This window comes from Falco biarmicus, chromosome Z (genome assembly GCF_023638135.1).
Source record: "Falco biarmicus isolate bFalBia1 chromosome Z, bFalBia1.pri, whole genome shotgun sequence".
In the NCBI taxonomy this organism is placed as follows: Eukaryota; Metazoa; Chordata; class Aves; order Falconiformes; family Falconidae; genus Falco; species Falco biarmicus.
Window position 1 is genome coordinate 72037074 of NC_079311.1, and position 21525 is coordinate 72058598.

At 36.4% G+C, this 21525-nt stretch overlaps 1 protein-coding gene across 8 annotated transcripts in view; it reads right to left on the reverse strand.

Moving 5' to 3' along the window:
• NIPBL (NIPBL cohesin loading factor) overlaps nt 1-21525 on the reverse strand; it is a 152501-nt gene that overhangs the window by 51869 nt on the left and 79107 nt on the right. For 4 of the 8 annotated variants that reach the window (XM_056324001.1, XM_056323997.1, XM_056323999.1 and 1 more), the window contains one exon: nt 8696-10255. The exons of 3 other annotated variants lie outside the window; for them this stretch is intronic. In XM_056324001.1, coding sequence (XP_056179976.1) covers nt 8696-10255 — 1560 coding nt within the window. Of the gene's footprint in view, nt 1-8695; nt 10256-12736; nt 12933-21525 lie in introns of those variants that run through there. One more of the 8 variants, XM_056324002.1, reaches the window with a different exon arrangement.

Here is a 21525-nt window from a genome sequence, read left to right on the forward strand (position 1 = left end):
TCCACTCTTGCTGTTATGCCACAGAGGCCAAGCTTGCCTTTCTCACATGTCCTCTCTAAGCATTTGAGAGACGATGTTCCTCTCTCATATATCACTAGCTTACTGTCTTCCTTTCTCAAGTAATTTTGGGTCACTGCTATAACCACCCTGATATAACTTCCTATGTCAGACATATATGCAGTTTCTATCTGGATTAGCTCAAAAAACCTTCAAACTGTGCTAAATCAAATAGAATACATTCTCACTCCGTAACAAGAGTGCTTTCTTGTTGGACAGTTATGTCATTGTAACTACAACAGCACAAACTCACAGCTTAATTCTACTACAACCACTCATGCAGATAAGGTTCTATTTTAGATAAAGAACTGAAAGAAAAAAGATGAGATAAAATTAATTCTGTACTTTATAAAAAGTATTTGGAAAATAAAAACTTTTTAAAAATAGTTAAGTACTGCTCCAGTATAGCACTTCAGCATTACAATGCAAAGGGTCACATGACTACCTGTGATTGATGAACAGCTTACTGATTGATGAACAGCTTACTGGTCACAGCCGAAAACTTCTGGCTCTCACTCATTGTGCAGATTTAATTACACCTTTCCACCAAGCTCTCCCTTAAAATACTTGTTCTTTATGTTCCCAGTATGTTCTTTATATGGCACATTAAGTCCTTGGTGATCAGAGACCCTTGCCCACCAGCTTCACACTCTTCCAAATAACTGTACTCTGGAGAGTTTCAAGAACAGAATATTCAAGGGGAATACAGGGAAATTGCAATCCTTTTCTCAAAGAGGAATTTAAGTTATGCGAAAGGTACATCTGCTCATCAGACAGAAGTTCCCCTTTTATTTCAGTATCTTATCATCAGCTGAAAAATGCACCATCAAAAGAATATTGGTGAAAATAATCTGAGAAGTAGTGCATTTACTCCAGCAGCCTTCCTCTTTCCTCTCCAATTCTCTGCCTTAATTAAAATTTATGGAAGGATATACAGCTACATCCTGTAAACAAGGTATAACCCTCTATTGAGGCCCTTAACCTCACCTTTTGACTACATCCATGAAGGAGTAACTCCTGAGCTCAGATCACACACAACCAGAAAGAGGGTGGGAGACTGAGACGCCCTAACCACCACCCAAGGGACTGGACCCACAGGATTCTCTGTGGCAATGAATCCAGCAGGAAGGAGAGAAGTAGCGTTAGGAAGAAGTATACGCTATATAATTCCATAGAACCTGCTCGAACACATCCTTCAAGATCATTTTTCCTCATCTGCCTCTGCTGACACAAAGGGAAGGCTCCCAGCCTTGGGTTAAACAAAAGAAAAGGATCAGACTCCTTACTTACAATACAGTCCTTAGCTCTGGCCTTGACAAATGGGACCCAATCAGGCTGGTGGGTCAAAGAAAAATATGAACACAGCAACAGAATAATTCCATCATACAGTAGAGGTCATCATTGCCCACAGCTAGGCAGCACAGAGATTTTAAAAGGATTTCACAATAGTACAAAATACTCTTAGAAGCAAAAAAAATTTTGATGGAGGGAATAGATTTCCAAACAGCACCCTGAATGACACAGGCAGAGAGCAAGGAATATATCCAACACACACCCTCCAAAGACGCCAAGAGAACTCACATTTACATTGTTATCAACGATTTCCTCAAGCTACCTGATTGCTCTGACAACTATAGCCACAGGTTATTTTACCCCTTATTGCTCTTCACTGGTCTTTTGTTTTGTCTTTATAAAAATTTTGAAAAATGGCGGCTAGAGCAGTCTAGCTTTGCAAGATACTTCACAAAAAATACAGGAGTACTGAAGAGTAAAATGGAGCACAACTGGCAAGTGAAATAAACACAGTGCTGCACAAAACTTCTCACTTTCATGAATCTGTGCCAGGGAACTGCTTTTGGATTTTGCTGTTATTGCTTTTGAACTTATGCCTTGAAATTTAAGCCAACTCAATGTATTGTATTAAAAAGTTAAGATGTTTTGTAGAGTTGCAAGACACAGCATGTAATGTTCTGTTACTACTAATATTGAGAACCTGAGATTTTTGATTGATGCACTTTCCCAGCCATGTATTTTGATCAACCTAAAAACTGAGCCATGGGGCCTCACTTAAGAAAAAAGACCTTAGTGAAATAAAATCAAATTATACCTCATAATTTTTCTTCTCATAGAAGAAAACCTCCTATGTAGGCAATATAATACAAGCAAGATCTTTGCAGAGAAAAAGCAAAACAAATGCCATGATTTACATCAGATCTGTGACTACAGGCACATCAAGAAGATCTGCTTTTTCCTCACTCTATCCTGGAAATATTCTCAGTCTTCATAATTTAAAATATCACATGAAGCAACTCTCAGTTTGCTTCTTCAAAGTAACTTAACAGCATAAGCAACAACAACAAAGATTGCTGACGTAGTTTTTAATATAAAATAGCACTACGAGAAAGTTGCTCAGAAGATAACTAAACAGTACATATATTTAAGGAACAACCGTTCAATAACTTGAGGAACAAAAAAGATCACATACTTTTTTTCTGTTCATTGGTAATGTTTCCATGGAGCAAAAAATAAATTCAAAATTTCAAGTAAACAATTTACATTTTCTTACACAAAACCAGTCACCTAACGTGAAAATGTCAAGTAATAGGAAAGCTAACTGCCCAGAACCAAAAGTGAGGCCTTCCCCTATTTGTATTTTGTCAAATTTAGTCTGTGTTTAGAAGAAAATTAAACCCAAAAATTTTGAATTCATATCCCTACACATAAGCCAGGAAATAACATCCATATTTAGATACTTAAGACACACGAACAGGTCTGCATTGCATATTGTAATTGATATCAGACAAATTTCTGGCTCACATTTTTACATACAGCAATATATTGCTGCAAAAAATTATTTGTGCAAAATAGCCTTAGTTACTCCCAAAAAGTAAGAGGAACCTGAACAAACATCCATGTCCAGGAACCAAAGTCAGTTTCAGACTTTCAACAAATTGCTATGACAAATCAGGTAATAAATTTCCATCGCTTACACGCACCAAAGTAATTTTTCAAAAATGAACTAATTAAACAACACACTCCTAAATCTGAAAACAAAGCATTATATTTCACACGAACCAAAGAAAAATGAAACTAGTGGGTTTGGTGAAGTTTATCGCTGCTAGTAAGAACTCAAGAACAACTATAAGATCAAGAATCACAGTATTTACCTTAGTGGCAGAGACTAAAGTAGGAAGCACCTAAAGCAACTCCCAGGCAAAAGCACTATGCTGAAAACGTCTGCCACTGTAATGGTAACAGAGCAACACAAGGGCCCCAGTGTGCAACGGCTGAATATCTGGCTGTCTACCAATACCAGTTCATCCAACATCTACTTCTGAAAAACTAGCACCAAAATTGAAGGCCCCACAGAGTATGTACAATGTCCATTACAAATTCCAACAACCCTTCTGAGATAGGATGGACACATCATACCTACAAAATCCCCGCAAGCAGGAATTATTCATTCCGAATGGGGTATCTATAGTTAGGTTTTGGCCTCTGACTAAACAATGCCTGGAATATTTTTCAAAATGTGAACCTGTTCAATCCAGAAAGGAGAAAAAAAAATGTTATCAGGGCTAAGTGGACAGAGTGTATGTTAAAATGGATCCTCTGCAAATCCAACCTATCTTTAAATACTTCTAATGCCATGAGGGACAGCCAGCTCCTCTTCTAGTCCACTTAAGTTGAAAAGAGTTAATCACTAATATCTCAGGAAAGAGGAAAAACAGGAGGACTGCAGAATTTTCATGATGTTGATGTGGGTTTTTTGCTAAAATTCCTGTTAAATTTAGTTTAACAGAAGCTTTAAAGACTTTAGCTGAGAAGAATCATTATAAATTTCTTGCTGTTAACCATGAAATACATCCTTTTAAATCTGAAATATGACATAATTTCCTGTAGAACTTCAGAAAGTTATGGCATACTTGATTCACCTGGTGGTGCATGCATATGCAAGATGCATAGTGGGTTATTACTCTGGCCTTGACACGTGCAAGTGCAGTTGCTACAAGGAACTCCAAGACAGTGATTTCAAATCTCAGATTTGTGGCATCGCAGACTTCTACAATGGTCATCTTTACAAAACCACTATCTGCAGTAAACACGCAGAGCAGCAGCCTTTTCCTTTCCAAAGAAAACATTTTTACTCCAGTTACTTCCTTGCAGCACAGCTGCTTGCCCCAATGATTTCACTGAGTACAACAGTGTATCTGCTTTGACATCAAGAGTTTATCATCTTGGAAATAAATCTGAGTGAACTCTAAAATTTGCTTGACATTTTGTATCTAAAGCTATTTTTCTCAAAGGTTTACAAATTTATCCTTATAGAAGTCCTATGCACGAAGGATTTAAAGAGATGTTTAAAATTGACACTTCCTTTTTGTCCACAGTTTTCAGCTGTATCACAAAGTATTTGTAAGTAGCTCTACTGTGCTGACTAGAAGTCTGTGAAAAGCATCATAAGTAGGCTCACTGAACCAACACAATCTGGACACAGGTTTTCATTTTGGAATATTCCCTTTCTTGTTACTCCTACCTACAAGATGAGCACCTAATTGATTACTCTGCTTTACAAGTGAAACCATTTCCAGCGTGCTTGACTCAAAGATGGACCATCATGTTACACAAATGCCAAATTATAGTTACTATAGGCTCCAAAACACTCACCTGGAATTAAAAACAAACAAACAAACCAACCACAATAAAAAAAAAATAATCCCCAAACCCCACAACAAATCACACAAGCACAGAACACAAAAAAATCTAGATGCATTGTTTTAACTCATGACATGAAGATGGTCAAGCAGTAGAGTTTTAAGCTGATCCTGTAAGTATATGTATGAAAAGTGCCTTTGAAGAAATTGCAAAACTTCACTCAAATTTCAGATCGTAGCAGCAGAGAATGTAGTGTATTTAGGAAGACTTGTAGTAAGCAACAAAACCCTGTATTTAAAGGTCTGTGTTGTACAGATAATGAAGTTCTGCAACAATCTACAATGAAGAGTAGCACTCAGATCAGATTTTAAGTTTTTTTAAACAAAAAAACTTTTTTTAAATGATATTGAAAGACTCAAAATGTGTTTCTGCACAGTCTTAAAAATACACACTCATTTGTCCTAGAACTAAGAATTTCAATACATGTATGGTGCTTATTTTGGAAAGGCAATCCTTCAAACATATTATAAACCAATTCAGACACCTCCTTACACAGATATTTACAGATTCTCTCATTACCATATCTGTTTCATACTTTAAAAAAGGAAAATTTGTCTTGTTCAGAATGCAGTAACTGTGAAACTGTAAATAGCTCCCATCCAACACAGCTGATCAGTAGGGCTCCTATAAGCAGCAGAGAAAGTATTCACTGAAGTTCTGAAAAGAAAGGATGGCAAACATGACCTCCTTATTGCAGCCAAAACATGAAAGAAAAGTTTCATGGATCCCCCAACAACACACATTGGCATTAAAACCAGGATAAAAAGGCATTCCCAGATGTTAAAACCAAAAGAAAAAGTGTTACATTTCATTCTGACCTGGACAAAACAGGCCACAAAATTTCACTGTAAGACGCCTTAAGAAAAATACTATGAAAAAAAATATCTGTAACTTTCCTCCGAGTCAAGAGTGGATCCAGTCAAAGATTGGAAGAGAGAAAAAAGTTGCTTCTTTCTTGTAAATGCTAAAATGGATGGTTCGAGATAATTCAGTATTAACAGTTGTGTACTACAGCTATCACTCCCATTCATATAATAACTTACCGAAATTTCAAACCTGTCTATAAAATTTGATTAAAACGTTACTTTGTCTTTTTGCAGTACAATGCAAGCTGCGTCCATTTGCACAATAAAGCTATGACTTTAAAATTTACTGAAACAATGTAAAAAGTTGTATAGACTTTCAGTTTGAAAAACATTGATTTTAGCTTAAACCAAGTCAATTTTACTGAGTTTTAAATGAAGGAGCATTAGTCCCTTAAGACAGAATGACTATCTAAATGGTGTTTTGAATTAGCTGAACTAACCTGATTTTGAAATGGTTTTCAGACACATCACAGCAATGATATTGTATGTGACAAAGCCAGGCGAACACAATTTCTTGGGGGAGGAATGGATGAGAAAGCAAAAACAAAGGACAAGAAACACAAGGAAGTAAAATAAAGAAATATAAAGCAAAATATACTAAGCCACATGGAATAAGAGAGATGTGAGAAGTGGAATACTAATGCTAAAAGGCAACACAAGAAAAGATTTGCTACAATCTATCAAGAAATACAGGATGAACTAAAAGTTTATGAATATTACACTTCCTAGTGTATTAAAATGTTTATAACTAAAAATGGCACAGAGTAAAACAGTGAACACATTCTCTCAACTGGAGTGAGGACATTGTGGCGATGGCATGAATATTTTCTGGATCAGTCAGATGTTGACAGACTGACTTTGGCTTATGAAAAGATAATTTTACAAATTATGAACCTTTTCAAACATTGGAGTTCACCTAGTTATTTAGCATACTATATCCTAGGAGGTATGTTTTCAGGAAGCTGGCGGTTGGGGGGGGGGGGGGGGGGAACCAAAACAGAAAAGAAAAAAAAAACAAAACCCAACGAAAAAGACACCTGAAAAATCTGAAGTTCAAAGATACTTTCTCCAAAATCTGCCTTGCTGAACACTCAAAACCTTGATTTGTAAGAGAAACATAAACATAATTACAACATTATTCTTTCCACAAAACCTATTGCTAGTATCACTGTAAGAACCTTATTCTGCACACAATAGCAAAAAGACTGTTAGCAGATTCAAACATTTTCTTTCCCTGGAAAGTGTCCCAAGTTATTTCAATGTATGTAAGAAGTACAACTTCAGAAAAAAAACAAACCAAACACAAACCCACCACCAAAGCTTTGCAGAAAAGTTATAACCCCAGCTTTAAAGTTAATGCCTTGCTCATGTGACACAGCTACTAGTCATGCCAATCAAATAAAAATCATTAAAACCTTTACACATTACTAAAACATTCCATACAAACAACAACAGACAATACAGACTACAAAAAAAGTACTTTAGAAACATTTGAGAAAGCATACAGGTACTGGATATGGCTCTGAGGTCTCTAAAACTTACTGACTTTCTACACGTAGAATTGTGTGAATTCAAAATCTATCCTTCTGAGACTACGGTGACTTCCATCAGAAAGTTTTTAGTATTCCCCATCAATAACACAAAGGTTTAACCTGAAATCTTTAGACTAAGCTGACAAGAAAGATGTCAATTTTATGTCTAACTCTAGATATTTATCTTAGTAGAAATGGAAATTTTGCCTGCTCTGAACCTCGAAAATGAACAGGGGAAATGTTTTTATTTCTGGGAGAAAGAGAAAATATTCAACAAGGAGGCTAATACTTTACAAATAAGCAATACACATCCTGAATTATTAAGTCTTTTAAGAGTCAATACAATCAGGTTAGTAGACAGAGAACAGTGTCACAATAAACTCATTATATAGGTATCACCTCTGTTCATGTGCACGTAAACATAGCCATACATTCACAAAGATGATTTCTACATCCATTTCTCATCAGATCAACTACATAAGAAAACATTTCTCGAATTCTTGATATACCTGGAACTGCATTCATAAATCACCCTGCATACAGCTGAAATCCTCTCCCCCACCACTTGAGTCATCTATTTTGAGACATGACAACTCTATAAACATAACTACACAAGAAATTTAAATGCTTTAAATGCTAAACATTAAAAAAGGAACGCTGACCAGTTAGCAACAGTGATTTCACAATGTGAAATAATCAACTTCAGTCTGAAACCAAAGAAGCCAAAATTAGAGCACCAAGAAGAAAAAGCAATCTTATTCAAAAAATTGTTAAATCTGCAGAAGAGACAATCAACCAAATATCAAACCTACAAACTATTCTGAATTATTTCCTGCCCATATTACTAATCTGAAAATACCAGCCTATTGTTTAGCAGTTCCTCTTTCCTGTGCACAATGGACCCTAGAGACAATGTTGTCTGAATTCTCCTAAAGACAGAACCTTTTTGTAAGCTTACTGTCACACAGCCTCCAGTGTGGAAGCTCCCCAGCAGAGTTGTATTTATAATGTAAAAGAGGCAGATGGGACTTTGTAACTGCATTCTTACTTCACCACGTCAAAACATGCCTTGGAAAAACACATTTCAGTTCCAATTAAAAATATAAAGGAATCTCAGAGCTGCTATACATAGCACTTCCCACCACTCCAGCTACACTGATTTAGTTACAGCAGTACCAGTCCACTACACAGACACCCTTAATCCAGTTTAAACCATATATACAGAAGTTATGTTTCACTGGCTAAATTACCAGGTTAAACCAATGTAGCTGAAGTAAAGTTTAAGACCATGTAGTGTTCCCACATTAGGCACTTGCACTGGTGTAAATAAATAATTTCAGGTACATCATATCAAGATTTCCAACAACAACAAGCCCATAGATGAGTTTCACTCTGTTCCCCAAATTCATCATATAAGCAAGCATTTAAACTATCAAATGTTTGCATTGCATTTCTAACAACATAAGCAGCAAATCTAAAAGGAGTGTAAAAGATATAATGCAATTAATATTAAAAAAATCTTACCTTTATTAGATTTGGATGACTTGTTCTTGTTAGGTTTAAAACAAGAGCCCCTTGATTTATCTTCTCTATCCTTAATAAATTTCTGTACATCATCCAAAGAAAGCTTTTGAAGGACAACTACAGGTTTAGCTCCTTTATTTAGATCTTCTACTAGCCCAATCTTCTCTACTTTGTCTTTCTGTTCACCTCTAAATTCAGTTTTCCTTGACTCCTGAGTAACATTGCCATCTTTATCACGCTTGATTTTTGGAATGACAAAATGTTTCAATGCACCAGATCTTGCTCCCAACAAGTAACTGGGAAACTCTGCTTTATTGTCAGCATGTGCTTTATTACTATCTACTTTACTCTTATTACCATCTGTCCTTCGTTCATCCTTGCTGTTGGGTGATTTAAAACCAGGTTTATCAGGTCTTGATTTACTAGAATCTCCTTTACCTTCCTGTTTAATACGAGGGCTGTCAGGTCTTGATTTCTGATCCCCAGAAGAAAACCTCTCCCTTGATTCACCAGACTCATGCCTATGTTTCCTTTCAAATTTCTCAGGTTTTGAACCATCAGATTTAATACCATGCTTAGAATCATGTTCATTTTTGTTTGAGGATCTCAAATATTCAGGCCGTCTAATCTTGGATGGATCTCCTCTGTACCTCTCTGACTCCCCCCTGTCCTCAGATCTTTGTTTAAGGCTATCATGGTCACGCCTCAGTGTATCAGAAACTGAACGTCCATCAGGCCTTTGTTTTGTTGGATCAGATCTACTTTCAGGTTTTACCTTTGAAGGATCAGATTTCACATCTAGTTTATGCCTAGATATTTCAATTTTCTTATCTGACAATGGTCTACTGGATTCCCTCCTATTATCATGTCTATGTTTTGGTGTTTCAGGCCTGCCTTCGCTCTTCTGTTTTGGTGTTTCAGGCCTGCCTTCGCTCTTCTGTTTTGGTGTTTCAGGCCTGCCTTCGCTCCTCTGTTTTGGCGTTTCGGGCCTCTGCCTTATTTCCTGTTTGCCATTATTTTGTTTCGCCTCATTTTGTTTCATCTCCATTTGCTTGCTTTCATTTTGTTTTGATTCTGTCTGTCTGTTCTCATTTTGTTTTACTTCCATTTGTCTGCTTTCATGTTTAGCTTCTAAGTGTTTGTTCTCATTGTGTTTACTTTCCAATCGTCTGCTCTCATTTTGCTGGAATTCCATTTGTCTGTTTTCATTTTGCTGGATATCTGCCTTTTGACCCTCAAAGTCCGACTTTTTCCTAAAAATCTCAGGATGGTTTTCAGGTTTAAATTTAAGAACTCCAACAGTGTCTTCTTGGGGAACACACACAAACCCATCATTGTACTGCTTAATTTCTTCAGGTTTTTTGATGGTGTCCAAATCCTGAGTTACTGTTGCCTGAGAGTCTGCTCTTCCTGCTTGCTGCAGATCAATACTAACCATCAACGCTGGCCTTGCCCCATTTCCTGTAGAACCTGTCTCCTGAGAAGCTGCTCTGTTTCCTCCAGCAGTACCTCCAGCCTCCTGTGGTTTGTTTTCTTGTTTTCGCTTCTTCAGAGGCTTATCTGCAAGTTAAAAGAGAAAAATCACAAATTATATATACAGACAGGTTCAAGCAAGAATGTCCATTCCCCTCCACTCCCACCAATTAATCCTCCTTAGCATGTATGTGCACACACAACAAAATCCATTGAATTTAAAAGCAAGAATAGAACTTCTCTAACTAGTACTTTTTAATGTATTCAGACTACCATTCATTGTCAGTCTACCACAACTGCCAATTAATCATTAAAAAACCCACCCTCAAAACATATGAAATCAAAGTCCTTGTGTAATTCCCAAGAGAATCACCTAATAAAGCAGCTGCAATACATAAAAGACCTAAAAAAACCCAAACTATGCTTGAAGCAAGTCTACACAGACAAAGTTAAGGTGCGCCTCCACAACCACTTTTTGAGGAATATTACTATAAAAATTATCTTCTGCAGATTCAGCCTGCTTCATTATACATGAACTAAGCAAGGATCCGCAATGATTAAGACTGAGGTTTTCCCTACTTCATTCAGTGCATCAGTTGGACTTCACATGTATTTCAGCCAGGGAACAATTATCAATGAACAAAAATTACTAAAATAACTCCAACCCTCCAAGCTCCTCTTTGAAGCAAAGCAGTATACCAAGAGTTGGAGACTGTATCATTAACACGTGTGTACCAGTTGGGGGGCCGCTACACACTTAAAAGCTTGAGTATTTTCCCTTTGCAACCATAATGCTTTTCATGGATGAAACAAAAAGTTCAGTGATAATTTTATGTAGTGTCAAGAGCTTGACTCTGCAATAAGCCTTTCAGTTTATATTAAAAAAACATTAAAAATAGAATACAGAAAAATAAAGTGAGCCAACCACACATCCTGTAATTTGGTAGAATTCATAAACATGAGAAGCACATGGAAATATCCAAAGAGTACATTCTATTTGTTTAGATTACAACCTATTACTATTACCAACATGGTACTCTAAAATTGGTTTTCATGGCAGAAATTAAAATCCCTACCTACGCTAAGGCTTATATTCTCATTTCTCGACTGTTATCACATAATTTAGAAACAAAACAAACCAAAAACAAACCAACCAATTACTTCCTCTGTAATCAGGGAATATGACTAAGTCTAAGAAATGACTAAACATACATTGGAAATTCTGTTGTAGATCTATTGTCAAAGCGTCTAGACCACAAACACAGTATAAGAAAAATAACTTATTTTGTGCCTAGGTTTGTGGTGCCTTATCACCAGATACAAAGACCCAGTTCTCTTTTTGGGAGCAGGAGAAAAAATGGTAAGGAGGATGCAGTCAAGGAACAGGGAAACAAACTCCAAGGAAAAACAAAAACACCCACCCACCCCCATACCACCCTCTCAAATTGTAAACCGGAATTACAACATATGATTTCTAACTTCTTCTACATTTGTAGAAGAGTCTTAACTAGAAGAATTAAAACTTTGAAAGATTATCTCCAAAATTAACATTAGAAGACAATAACAAGTAGTAACATGGTCAATTCCATGACATGAACAGGCTTTCTTCCCCATCATTTTCATTCTCAAATCTACCTGTACATCTCTAACTTTCTAAAACTCCAAAATTATGCATGACATTTAATGGCTGGAAGACAGTAAAGACAGATACAATAAACTCCATGCAGAAACTGGTCAACTGCAAATAAGGAACTTCGCAAAGTTCCAGAAAAACCTGTAGAAACACCTGCGAACTTTATGATAGACGTGAGAAGCAAAATAAATTTGCCAAATCAAACTGCAGCCTTTTTAGCATGGAGATTTTGCTTTTTCTTTGCTATAGCAACTGTTGGATTCATGTAAGAACTTACATAGTTTAATTTCCCCACACTACTGATTAAAACATGTCATTTTTTGAAACCTTCATACTGTGACAAGAAGTCTTTTCTGCCTGTGACTAAGAGGGCTTTGACCTCATTGAGCTTCATCACAGGTCTTAGGAATGGTCATGAAGTAGAAGCTTCCAGACTAACAGGTTGATGTATTTTTTAGAAAATACATATATGTTAATACATATGCATCCATGCACATTATTACCTTTTTTCTCAATTAACACTCTTCAAATTTTGAAACACAAATTGAGAAACTTGTGTTCTTAGGAAAACGTTAGTCAGCTTTATCATTTTAACCCAGATATTTCAGCCACACTGAAAAAGTCCTGTAAAGCTCTTGATGGTGGATCTAACAGTAGCCTTTAAGAGGTTACTTTATCTGCCCCATTCCTTTAACTGAGGTTATCACCTGTAGCAGAAGGGAACACACATTTGTATTTCCACAAGTGCATTTCATTGTCCAATGTATCACCTTAAAGCACTAGGTGAAGACGGTTTGCATTAACCTACCAGGCTGAACAAGTCAGTTAAGAGCCAAGTAAATGCTGCCCCTCTGCTACTTCTATTACAGGAGCAAGGCAGATGGCCAGGAGCTGTGGTGCCTTAAACAGCTGTAGCTGGACCAACCAAAACTCACCTTGCAGAGCCCTCACGCTGAAGGCTCCAAGATTAAAGAACCGAAACAAATTCAAGTAGGAAATTTTCTCGCTTGAACTTCTGTAACTGACAGGCTCAAAATGCTGCTGCTCTTCATCATCCAAAATGTCAGATTGTAAGTGGAGAACATATAAGTAGATGATCACATCGCAACTTGGCATACATACTTTCTCTAATTACAGAGCTCTTCTGATGGACCTTCATCATTTCTCTTGACAACTGCAGATGTTTTAGTAAGTTATAACCACAACCTGTTGACATCTTATCTGAGAAGAAAGGGACACCTTCAAAGTTTTCTCTTCCTAAATGGCATGGTGATTGCACACAGAGTTACAGATTACTCACAGCTTTCTTCGTATTTCCCGTGTATCTTGATGGTGATCCTCAGAACTAGACTTGATCATTATTGTTTTGCCTCTCTGAGATTTCTGGATCTAGGACAAAAAAGCTAGCCCAAACTTATGAAAATACTGGTTGAACTAGGGCATAAAAGATAGGATAAGTACATAGTACCACTATCTTCATTAAGCATAATGAAAAAAATCTATTGAATGAGCACAAAAACTTTTTAAGCTGCCACAAAAGCTGCAGAAATCTGAAAGCTGTAATACACTATTGGGCTTCAAGGGCTTTATAAAATCTTGAATTCATTTTGAACTACAGAAGAGTAATCAGTAGAGAATCAGAGGGGTGAGTAGAGAGTAATTACCCTCTGAAAACAGATGTCTTCATATCTTCTTACAATCAAATATGTGCAAGTTTGCATACATTTACTTTGTTAAGTCATGAGTCCAAAGACCCATCAGGGTTATGACAAACAGATAAACTTAGGAACTTTCATATTATCCACTCAAATATAATTTGTATCCTTCAAGGCATTAGTATTCAAGCTTCATCCACTTCATACTATAGCCAGTAGAACTTCTTTATATTACCAGGATCTAAGACTTTGCCAAAATATGAGACCAATGTTTTCCTTTCCAATCCTGCAGACCTAGATTCAAAGCTTGCCACAGTTGTGAACATGTAGGCTCACAAGCTCTTGAGACCAATGAAGTGTGACCAGGATCTTTTTGCTTCACTTTTTGTAACAGCTCTCGTAATAAAAGGAGCATGTAGTAAGCCACAGAAGAGATTTTTACTACATTAGAGATCATGTATCCAAGTTCGTTGTTTTCAGATTCTTTTCTTTTCTGAAACATTATTCACACCTCCCCTACCCCAAGAATGTAGATAAATCCAAAATATATCTGTATTTTGTTCAACTGCTTGAAAAAAATTTATGACAGTTCAGAGCCCAGTCTGATCCCAGTTATTCTCTTATTAATACATCCTTTTGGCTTGGCAAATCTGCATGGATGTTCTCTTCACATTGCAACACACTCATCAAAAGGCAGTACCTTGGTACTTACTCACAAGCAAGATTATGAGCTATCTTGTATTAAAAAATAGTAGAGACGTTCTGTCAACTTAAATGGGTCACTGTGGTGCAAGAAACAAAACATTACAGGAACACAGATTTGAAATGGAAAAAAGGGTTAGCTGGATTTCCAAGCGGTTATCTCTCACCTGTCCTCTTATGAACAGTATTCCTGGAGACAGGTTGTAGCCTTCATCTTTGGAATTATCTGTGTATCAAAATAATTACTTCCAGATTTAGAAATCAATTAATTACTGTGGAACCTTTGTGCAAAAAAACAGTGCACTGGCAAAACCACAGATACCTTCAAATACTTCACTGCTGAAACTGACTCAGTCACGATCTGAATATCCATCCTGGAAATGGACATACTTGGAAGCTGAGGAAGTGTTAGGGACAGCAGCTCGACGAGGGGAGTTGTATTAAAGAAGTATCTCCATTCTTCCATGTAACCTGAAATCTTTCCAAAGCAGCAGCTATAATACCATTAGTCCTGAAGTCTCCAATGTTACTGCTTTCTTGCAAACCTGATGATTGCCTTCAGTTCCAGATTAAACTCTTTCAGCAAATGAGTATAATAGGATGATAGCCAAAAAAACCTTCTAGAACTGCTTGTCCTAGCAAACTGAAATGGGCCTTTTGTATGTATCTGTGAAAAGGTAACAAGTCTAAATAATAACCGTGTATATGGTTGCTAAGCTTCATTTTAGCAGAACAGTAACACTCCACTCTATTAATACTATTTGGTAGACTCTAAAATTCAGAGATTTTGGAATGAACTTGAGTAGTATCGAAGACAAAACAGATAAATTATATCACTTCCGCATTTACACCTTGTAAGGGATTAAACTGGAGACTTCATATCCAAGACAGTTAAATGTGAATGTATTCCTCTTCAGAACCACAAAGAAAATTGACCTTCTAATGTCGAATTCTAGATGAGCAGTTCTGATTACTCCAGTATAAGCTTTCTTCTTTTAAGGTGTAACAATTAAGAGTTTTATATTTTAAAGCTCTAACACTCTTCAGAGATTACTGGGATATCCCTCCAACTCATTTAAAATACCACTTATTTGAATTATTTAAATCAGCAATGAATAAATTTAAACCAAATGTAGCAGTCTAAGCAGTTATTATGTATTGTCAAACCTTCCATCTTTTAACATCAGAGACAAATCAGCCAGAGGCCAACTACAAGCTTACTTTATTTAAGCTAACAGTCAAGATCAGGAATTTTCAACAGGTAATACATAACTATACATCTAAATAGCAAATCTATGTTTACTGACAACTGTTTTCTTTTCTTAATTATTCTTCACAGAGCTCTTCAAAATTGTCCAAGCACACTGTCCCCCCAAGCAACAGTGTTCTGCTGACACAAGAATCTAAACCAATCCATCTAATCTGGGTACCAGGAAGGTTTAAAATTTCTTCAGTAGTAATGATGGATGACCTATCAATGGAATGAGGGGAAATATCCATCTTTTCTACCGCTTCATGAACATTCAATATTACTGACTGTGAGAGTCTGCTCCCACCTGACCTCCCGCAAAACCGTATTCAAAAAAACAAAGGATTAACAACCAAAGAGAATGCTTCCCATCAGGAGAAGACATTCCCACAGCACTGGCTCCTCCCCCTGAAGGAGAGACTCAGCAAACCCAGGTCAAAAATTTTATTCTCATTGCTTGCTACCTTACAAAAGAACCTAAGAAAGTACAGTCGTGAACCTGGCATAGGAAGCTTTCTAGAAAAGAATGTAATACCAAAGTCTCTGAAGCAGAGATGAGCGGGCTTTTAGCTGCTGCAGTTCAGAGGAAGGGATTTCTAAGAACCCAAACAGAAACAGCTGCTAATCTTTATCAAACTGTTAGAAGACTTTATCAAAATTCTGATCACTGTGCAAAAAGGAAAGCCCATCAGGAGGGATGTCCAAACTCATCCAGGACAAAACACAAAAAGATTACAGGAGTTTCTGACATGTCTAAGGTGCAGCAGACTTCAGAATCTTCATTTTGGTGAAATTTTGCTTCTTTTCTTAAATACACCAATAATGCAATCAGCATAAATGCAGTATCAAATATGATCTCATGATTTTTTCTACTTAATGTCTGGTAACCTGTTACTCCCTGTCAACTACAGTAACACAAAAGAAATATTACACTAGGAAACAACAAGAATTGAACTACAGAAAAGTATAACCAAGCACCTATGCTTGTTTAGAGACTGGAAGCTGTAACAACCTCCCCAAATTCAATACTGCTTTTAAAATCTAATTTTAATTTATTTATGAGATAGGATTTTTATGACGCAACTGATGGGTTTTATCCATGTGACTGTGAAGAATTATAGTTTTGTGAACTCATCTTTTAGAATATCTGAACAAAACCTGGAGTGCAATTACTTTGAAATACAAAATGCAGCACAATTTCCCAAGAAAAATGCAACACACTAATGGCAGACTTAATGAAAGCTACTTAGATTATGTATCACTTACAGATTAACATATTCAGTTAGTTTTTAATAATTTGTATAAACAGAAAACTTCAGAAATAAGCAATGACTTTGACATCTCCCTTCCAGATGCTGATTTTATTCTGACACTGTATCCTGCACTCCAATATCTTCAATTAAGTAGATCTGGTAACATTTACACTACATGGTAATGAAAAAAAGTCTGCATCTTCTTAGGCTGATTTCAGAGTGAACTTAGTGACTATGAACTACAGAAATGCTGGGTTTAAAACCTTACTAAGATTTATTACTTATACATGCCATTTCTTTATCAAGATTTAAATCCATTATAGAGAAGTGACATCCCAGAACAAAATAAAGTCATTACTGGGTAAGTAATTTTATAAAATCTCCCATCCATCTAACAAGTACAATCAAGGGCATATGCTACTTGCAAGTTGTATTTCATTTTCTAATCCTAATCTACAGATTAAAAAAAATTAAGACTTCTTACCAAATTGCTATGTTTTAGTTATTTTCCACACCTGCTAACATGAGCAGGTTTCTGTGCTACTCTACATATAGCACAACCTGGGATAAATGGGATAATTTGAGGTCATGGTACACAATAGCACCAAAAATATAGTAAATGCCATTAAAACAATATGCCTCTTCTTTTAAACATGTTTTTCATTCAATTAGTATTTCATTCTTTAAAAAATTTATAAAAGAAAGTAATTTTTTCTAGATAGATGGAAACATTGCAACATGTCATTGCAATTTCTCAAGATAGAGGAATTTCTTCCCCTTATCTTAAAACACCTCTGAACACACACACACACACACACACATCTCTCATCTATACTAAACTGGAGGTTGCAAAGCTGCTTTTTCTTGGGAAAGCTATATGAAATACCAGTTTCATCTGTTACATCACACTACAAAATGCAGACCTAATGAAAGCTTGTATACACAAAACACAAAATACCTAATTCTCACATTGTTCTACTGCATAGAAACACAATCATTTATATTTTACACTATCTCGTTTCATCTTCTGGTATTAGTGACTGTAATCTTCTGCAAGATTACTAATAACTATACCTGTACCTCCATTTTTAAGGAAATAAAACCCCTATAACACATTCTTAGAAAAGAATGCTAATATACTAGTTATAATCACATATTCTGTCATTTAATTAATTGGCTACATAAAATTAGAAGTCAGCAAACTATTCACTCTTAATAGTATTCTTCTATTAGTTTCCTCTTGAGGGAACTTTTGCAGGGAGATGGGTAATGGGGAGAAAGGGAAAGGAGCTGGATAAGAACTTAAAAGGTAAGAGAAAAAGGTTACTTACCTATAACTGTAGTTTTGAGAGTTTTGCTCCGGCAGATTCACACTCTTGGGATGTGTGTCTCTGCTGCTATGGGCTTGGAACGAACTAAAAAAAGAAGGGCCCACAGCAGGCATCCAAATGCCCCCTAACTGATCCAATTATTGGAAATAAAGTTATTACAGCTTCACTTCTTCCTAATTCAAAGAATCCACAGTAAGATTCCAAAGAAGTGGGTAAAATGGATCCTCAGAGATTAAAATATATAGGGGAAAAAAACCACAGATACGAGCAGTTTTACCTCATTTAAAAAATGCTTATAATGCTTTTAAGTTTAAAAAAAAAATAGCCTCCCAATGAAATGGTTAGTGATTAATCATTTCATTACTCTTCTCAAACCCCAGAGAACAGTGCCTTTTAGAAGTAAAGGTAGAACTCCTTAATCTCTTAGTCTGTTTTAAAAGAGCTGCAGTATATAAAAGTGTCTTTGAAGTAGCCTAAAGTCTAACACACAGTACTATGTATGAAAGAGCTCAAATTAAAATTTAGCAAATATGAATAAAATAAAAAACTGAAGCAATTTGAAAAAGTCTCTGAAAAAAGATAAGTTACTTTTTGGGTTTGGGGTTTTTTTTTCCCCCAAGTAATTTTTAAGGTAATCTTCCTTATCCCCCTTCCTAGAAGAGCCAGAGCTGTGTTTAACATTAGTATCTTAAACATATTTTTTTGAATCATAGTATTTGGTTTTTTTCGGAAAAGCATGAAAGATCTTAAGGTATAAACCTTGAACCTGAAAATTAATTCAGTAGCAGGTCTAAAACCTGCTAGGAAAGGTTTAGACTGTAAGTGACCATCTAGCTTTGAACTCTACTTGACTACAAAGAAAAATAACCCTCTTGTATCTGGACAGCCTGTATCTGGAAAGCATGAGTTAACGCAAAGAGCTGTGGTTACCAGAGTGAAATTTCTCCCTCAGCATCACCCGCCTCCCAAGAAAGGAAGAAGATTCCTGAGAAGAACAGAAGTTCCTGGGATATAATTTTCTAATACTCACTAGGATTTCCTGTACTTTCTTGGACTAGTCAACTTAAGAATGTGAACAAAGCACAACCCCAGTTAAGTGAACAAAACAAGTTCAGAGCATACACATCTACTTGTTTCAAAAGTATTCAGCAGCACCAAGCAGTACAGGAAATCTGACTATTGATGGTGATTAGAAGAGAAGAAATTGTGCGTGATTACATTTCTAAAGAAATTACATCATGAAAATATCATAATGCACCTAAACATAGGATGGTTCACTTGGTGATTGCTGTGGGTAAAGATAATCACTTTCTGTATCGGCTCTTCCGAATCATTTTTTTTCCAACTCAGATAATGTGAGTCATGATAAAGAATAGCTGGATCTATCTGTAATACCATAGATCCTTTCAAAAGAGAAGATATGACCTGGTATTGGTTGACATCTTGTATCTGATAAGGGTATAGAGGTCATTGTGAGGGGGGACAATGGGAACTGAAGGCTTGAATGTCATGTTCCATGGATTTATTTACTTGTTCTGAGGCTATTAAACATAATTGATGTATTAGAATGTAACTTTTGATGCCAAGTGCCTTGACGTCCAAAATCTCCAACTATTCCTCTCATTAACAGATATAAATTACTTGCAAATACAGAGAGACTTCCTTGGTGGGAGGCAGGAAGATAAGATGGACTCCTTCCACATAGAGGACAAGGACGAAACACAACTCTCAAACTTCACACCTCTCTATCATGATGAAAAGACCATATAATCCACTTGATCCAAGATCCAAACAGACCAAAAGAACAGTATTATAGAAACAGAGCTCTGAAAAGCACTCATATATGAGGTAAAAGGTCTATATTGTAAACCACTCCTTATGCATACCTGACATACTTTAGGTCTAATATGCCAGACTTTGCATTAGTGACTTTTGCACTCAGAATTCCTTTTTCAGAAAGTAAAAGCATTACAATCAGGTTGCTGAAAGATACGCTGCTTTTCAAAGAAGACAAACTGTATTAGCTCCTCCTCTGAAACAGAGACTGTCTCCCACTTTGAGAGACTTTGTTTGGTGGAAGCTGAACGTTTTAATAGTTTTGTTAGAATTAACAACTTACTACAGAAAGTATTTTAATTACCTAGGGCTCCAATCCCCATTTCCCACCTGTACCAAACATTATAAAAGGACCTCAGCATTAACCAAAAAAAAAAAAAAAAAAAAAAAAAAAAAAAAAAAAGGCCTTAGCAGTTGTGTCAGTTGTGTAATTTTCAGCAAGACAGACACACACATGAGTGCGCACGCCAATCTGTCTCCTCTGGAGCATAGAGTTCCACCATACTGCTGGTTCCAAGTCTCAGAAAGAACATGCTATATCCAACCAAAGCCTTACTGTTAAAAGAAAGCATCTGAAAACCTTTGATGAAGCATAGTACTATTGAGATTTCATGTCTTTGTAAAAAGGACAGAAGAGACCCCTAACCTTCTATCAAAACTTGTGAGTACAATTCTGCTTAAAGTAATTTATGGAAGACAATAACAGGTGCCTACACAGAAAGTGTAGTGTGACTGTAATATGTATTCCCATGCCTGGATTACAAAAGCAGCAAAGATGCTTTCATGCAGATTTTAGCATGTGCTAGCACCTTGAGAAAGTTCTCTAGAATGATGCTTGCTATTGTAAGCATCAGCTAGCACCATGCATTCCTGTTCTAATTAGACCAAGTACTTGCTACAGGCACACTGTTTTCTTAACATAACGTGATCTGAAGTTACAGTATACATACTAAAATGCACAAACACCAGGTTTTTGCATAAATACAGTAAACAGCTTTGCAAAAAATGAATGACATATTTAGGAGTTATTTGATATATTTCTACCAGACATATTCCCATGGGAACAATGGAAGAAGCTTCCTCCTGCAGCCAAACCAAACCAACAGCATAACTGTAACAATCCCAGAGTCTTACCAACTTGTAGACATACTACAAACTTAAAAGCAACAGCAAAAGCATTACCAAAAAGAAAGAACCATATTTCTCCAAGGTAACAGCTTTTCAGGAAATCTGTCCCAAGACTGCTAAAAAGCCTTCCACTCAATACTATTCATTCACTGGTGAAACCTCAGCAGCCAAAGTGAAAAGAACTGCTGTCCTAGCTTATGGGCAACTTACCACCAGTGAATAAACAGTGATTATTTGTCCCAATATGGGGCAGTGATTCTTGCACCCGACTCATAGCAACTGCAGGAACTCAGGAAGAACTTAGACCTGCCAGAGGATGCAGGTAGAAGGGAAGCATAAGGCTGGAATCCTTTTTTGGGAAGATGGTTATTGAGCAGTGGTGAAGGGCAGAGATCACATTCTATAAATATCACTCCTTTCCTCAGAAGAAACAAATCACAGCGGGCCTGTGGCTATGTATTTACAGTAAACAAACTTTGTAACTAATGCTCAACATTTCCTGAAAGCTAGAACAAAAGAGAAAGTGTGTTTCAGTCTTGCTGTAAGTGTTGGAAGACTGCTGTGCACTAT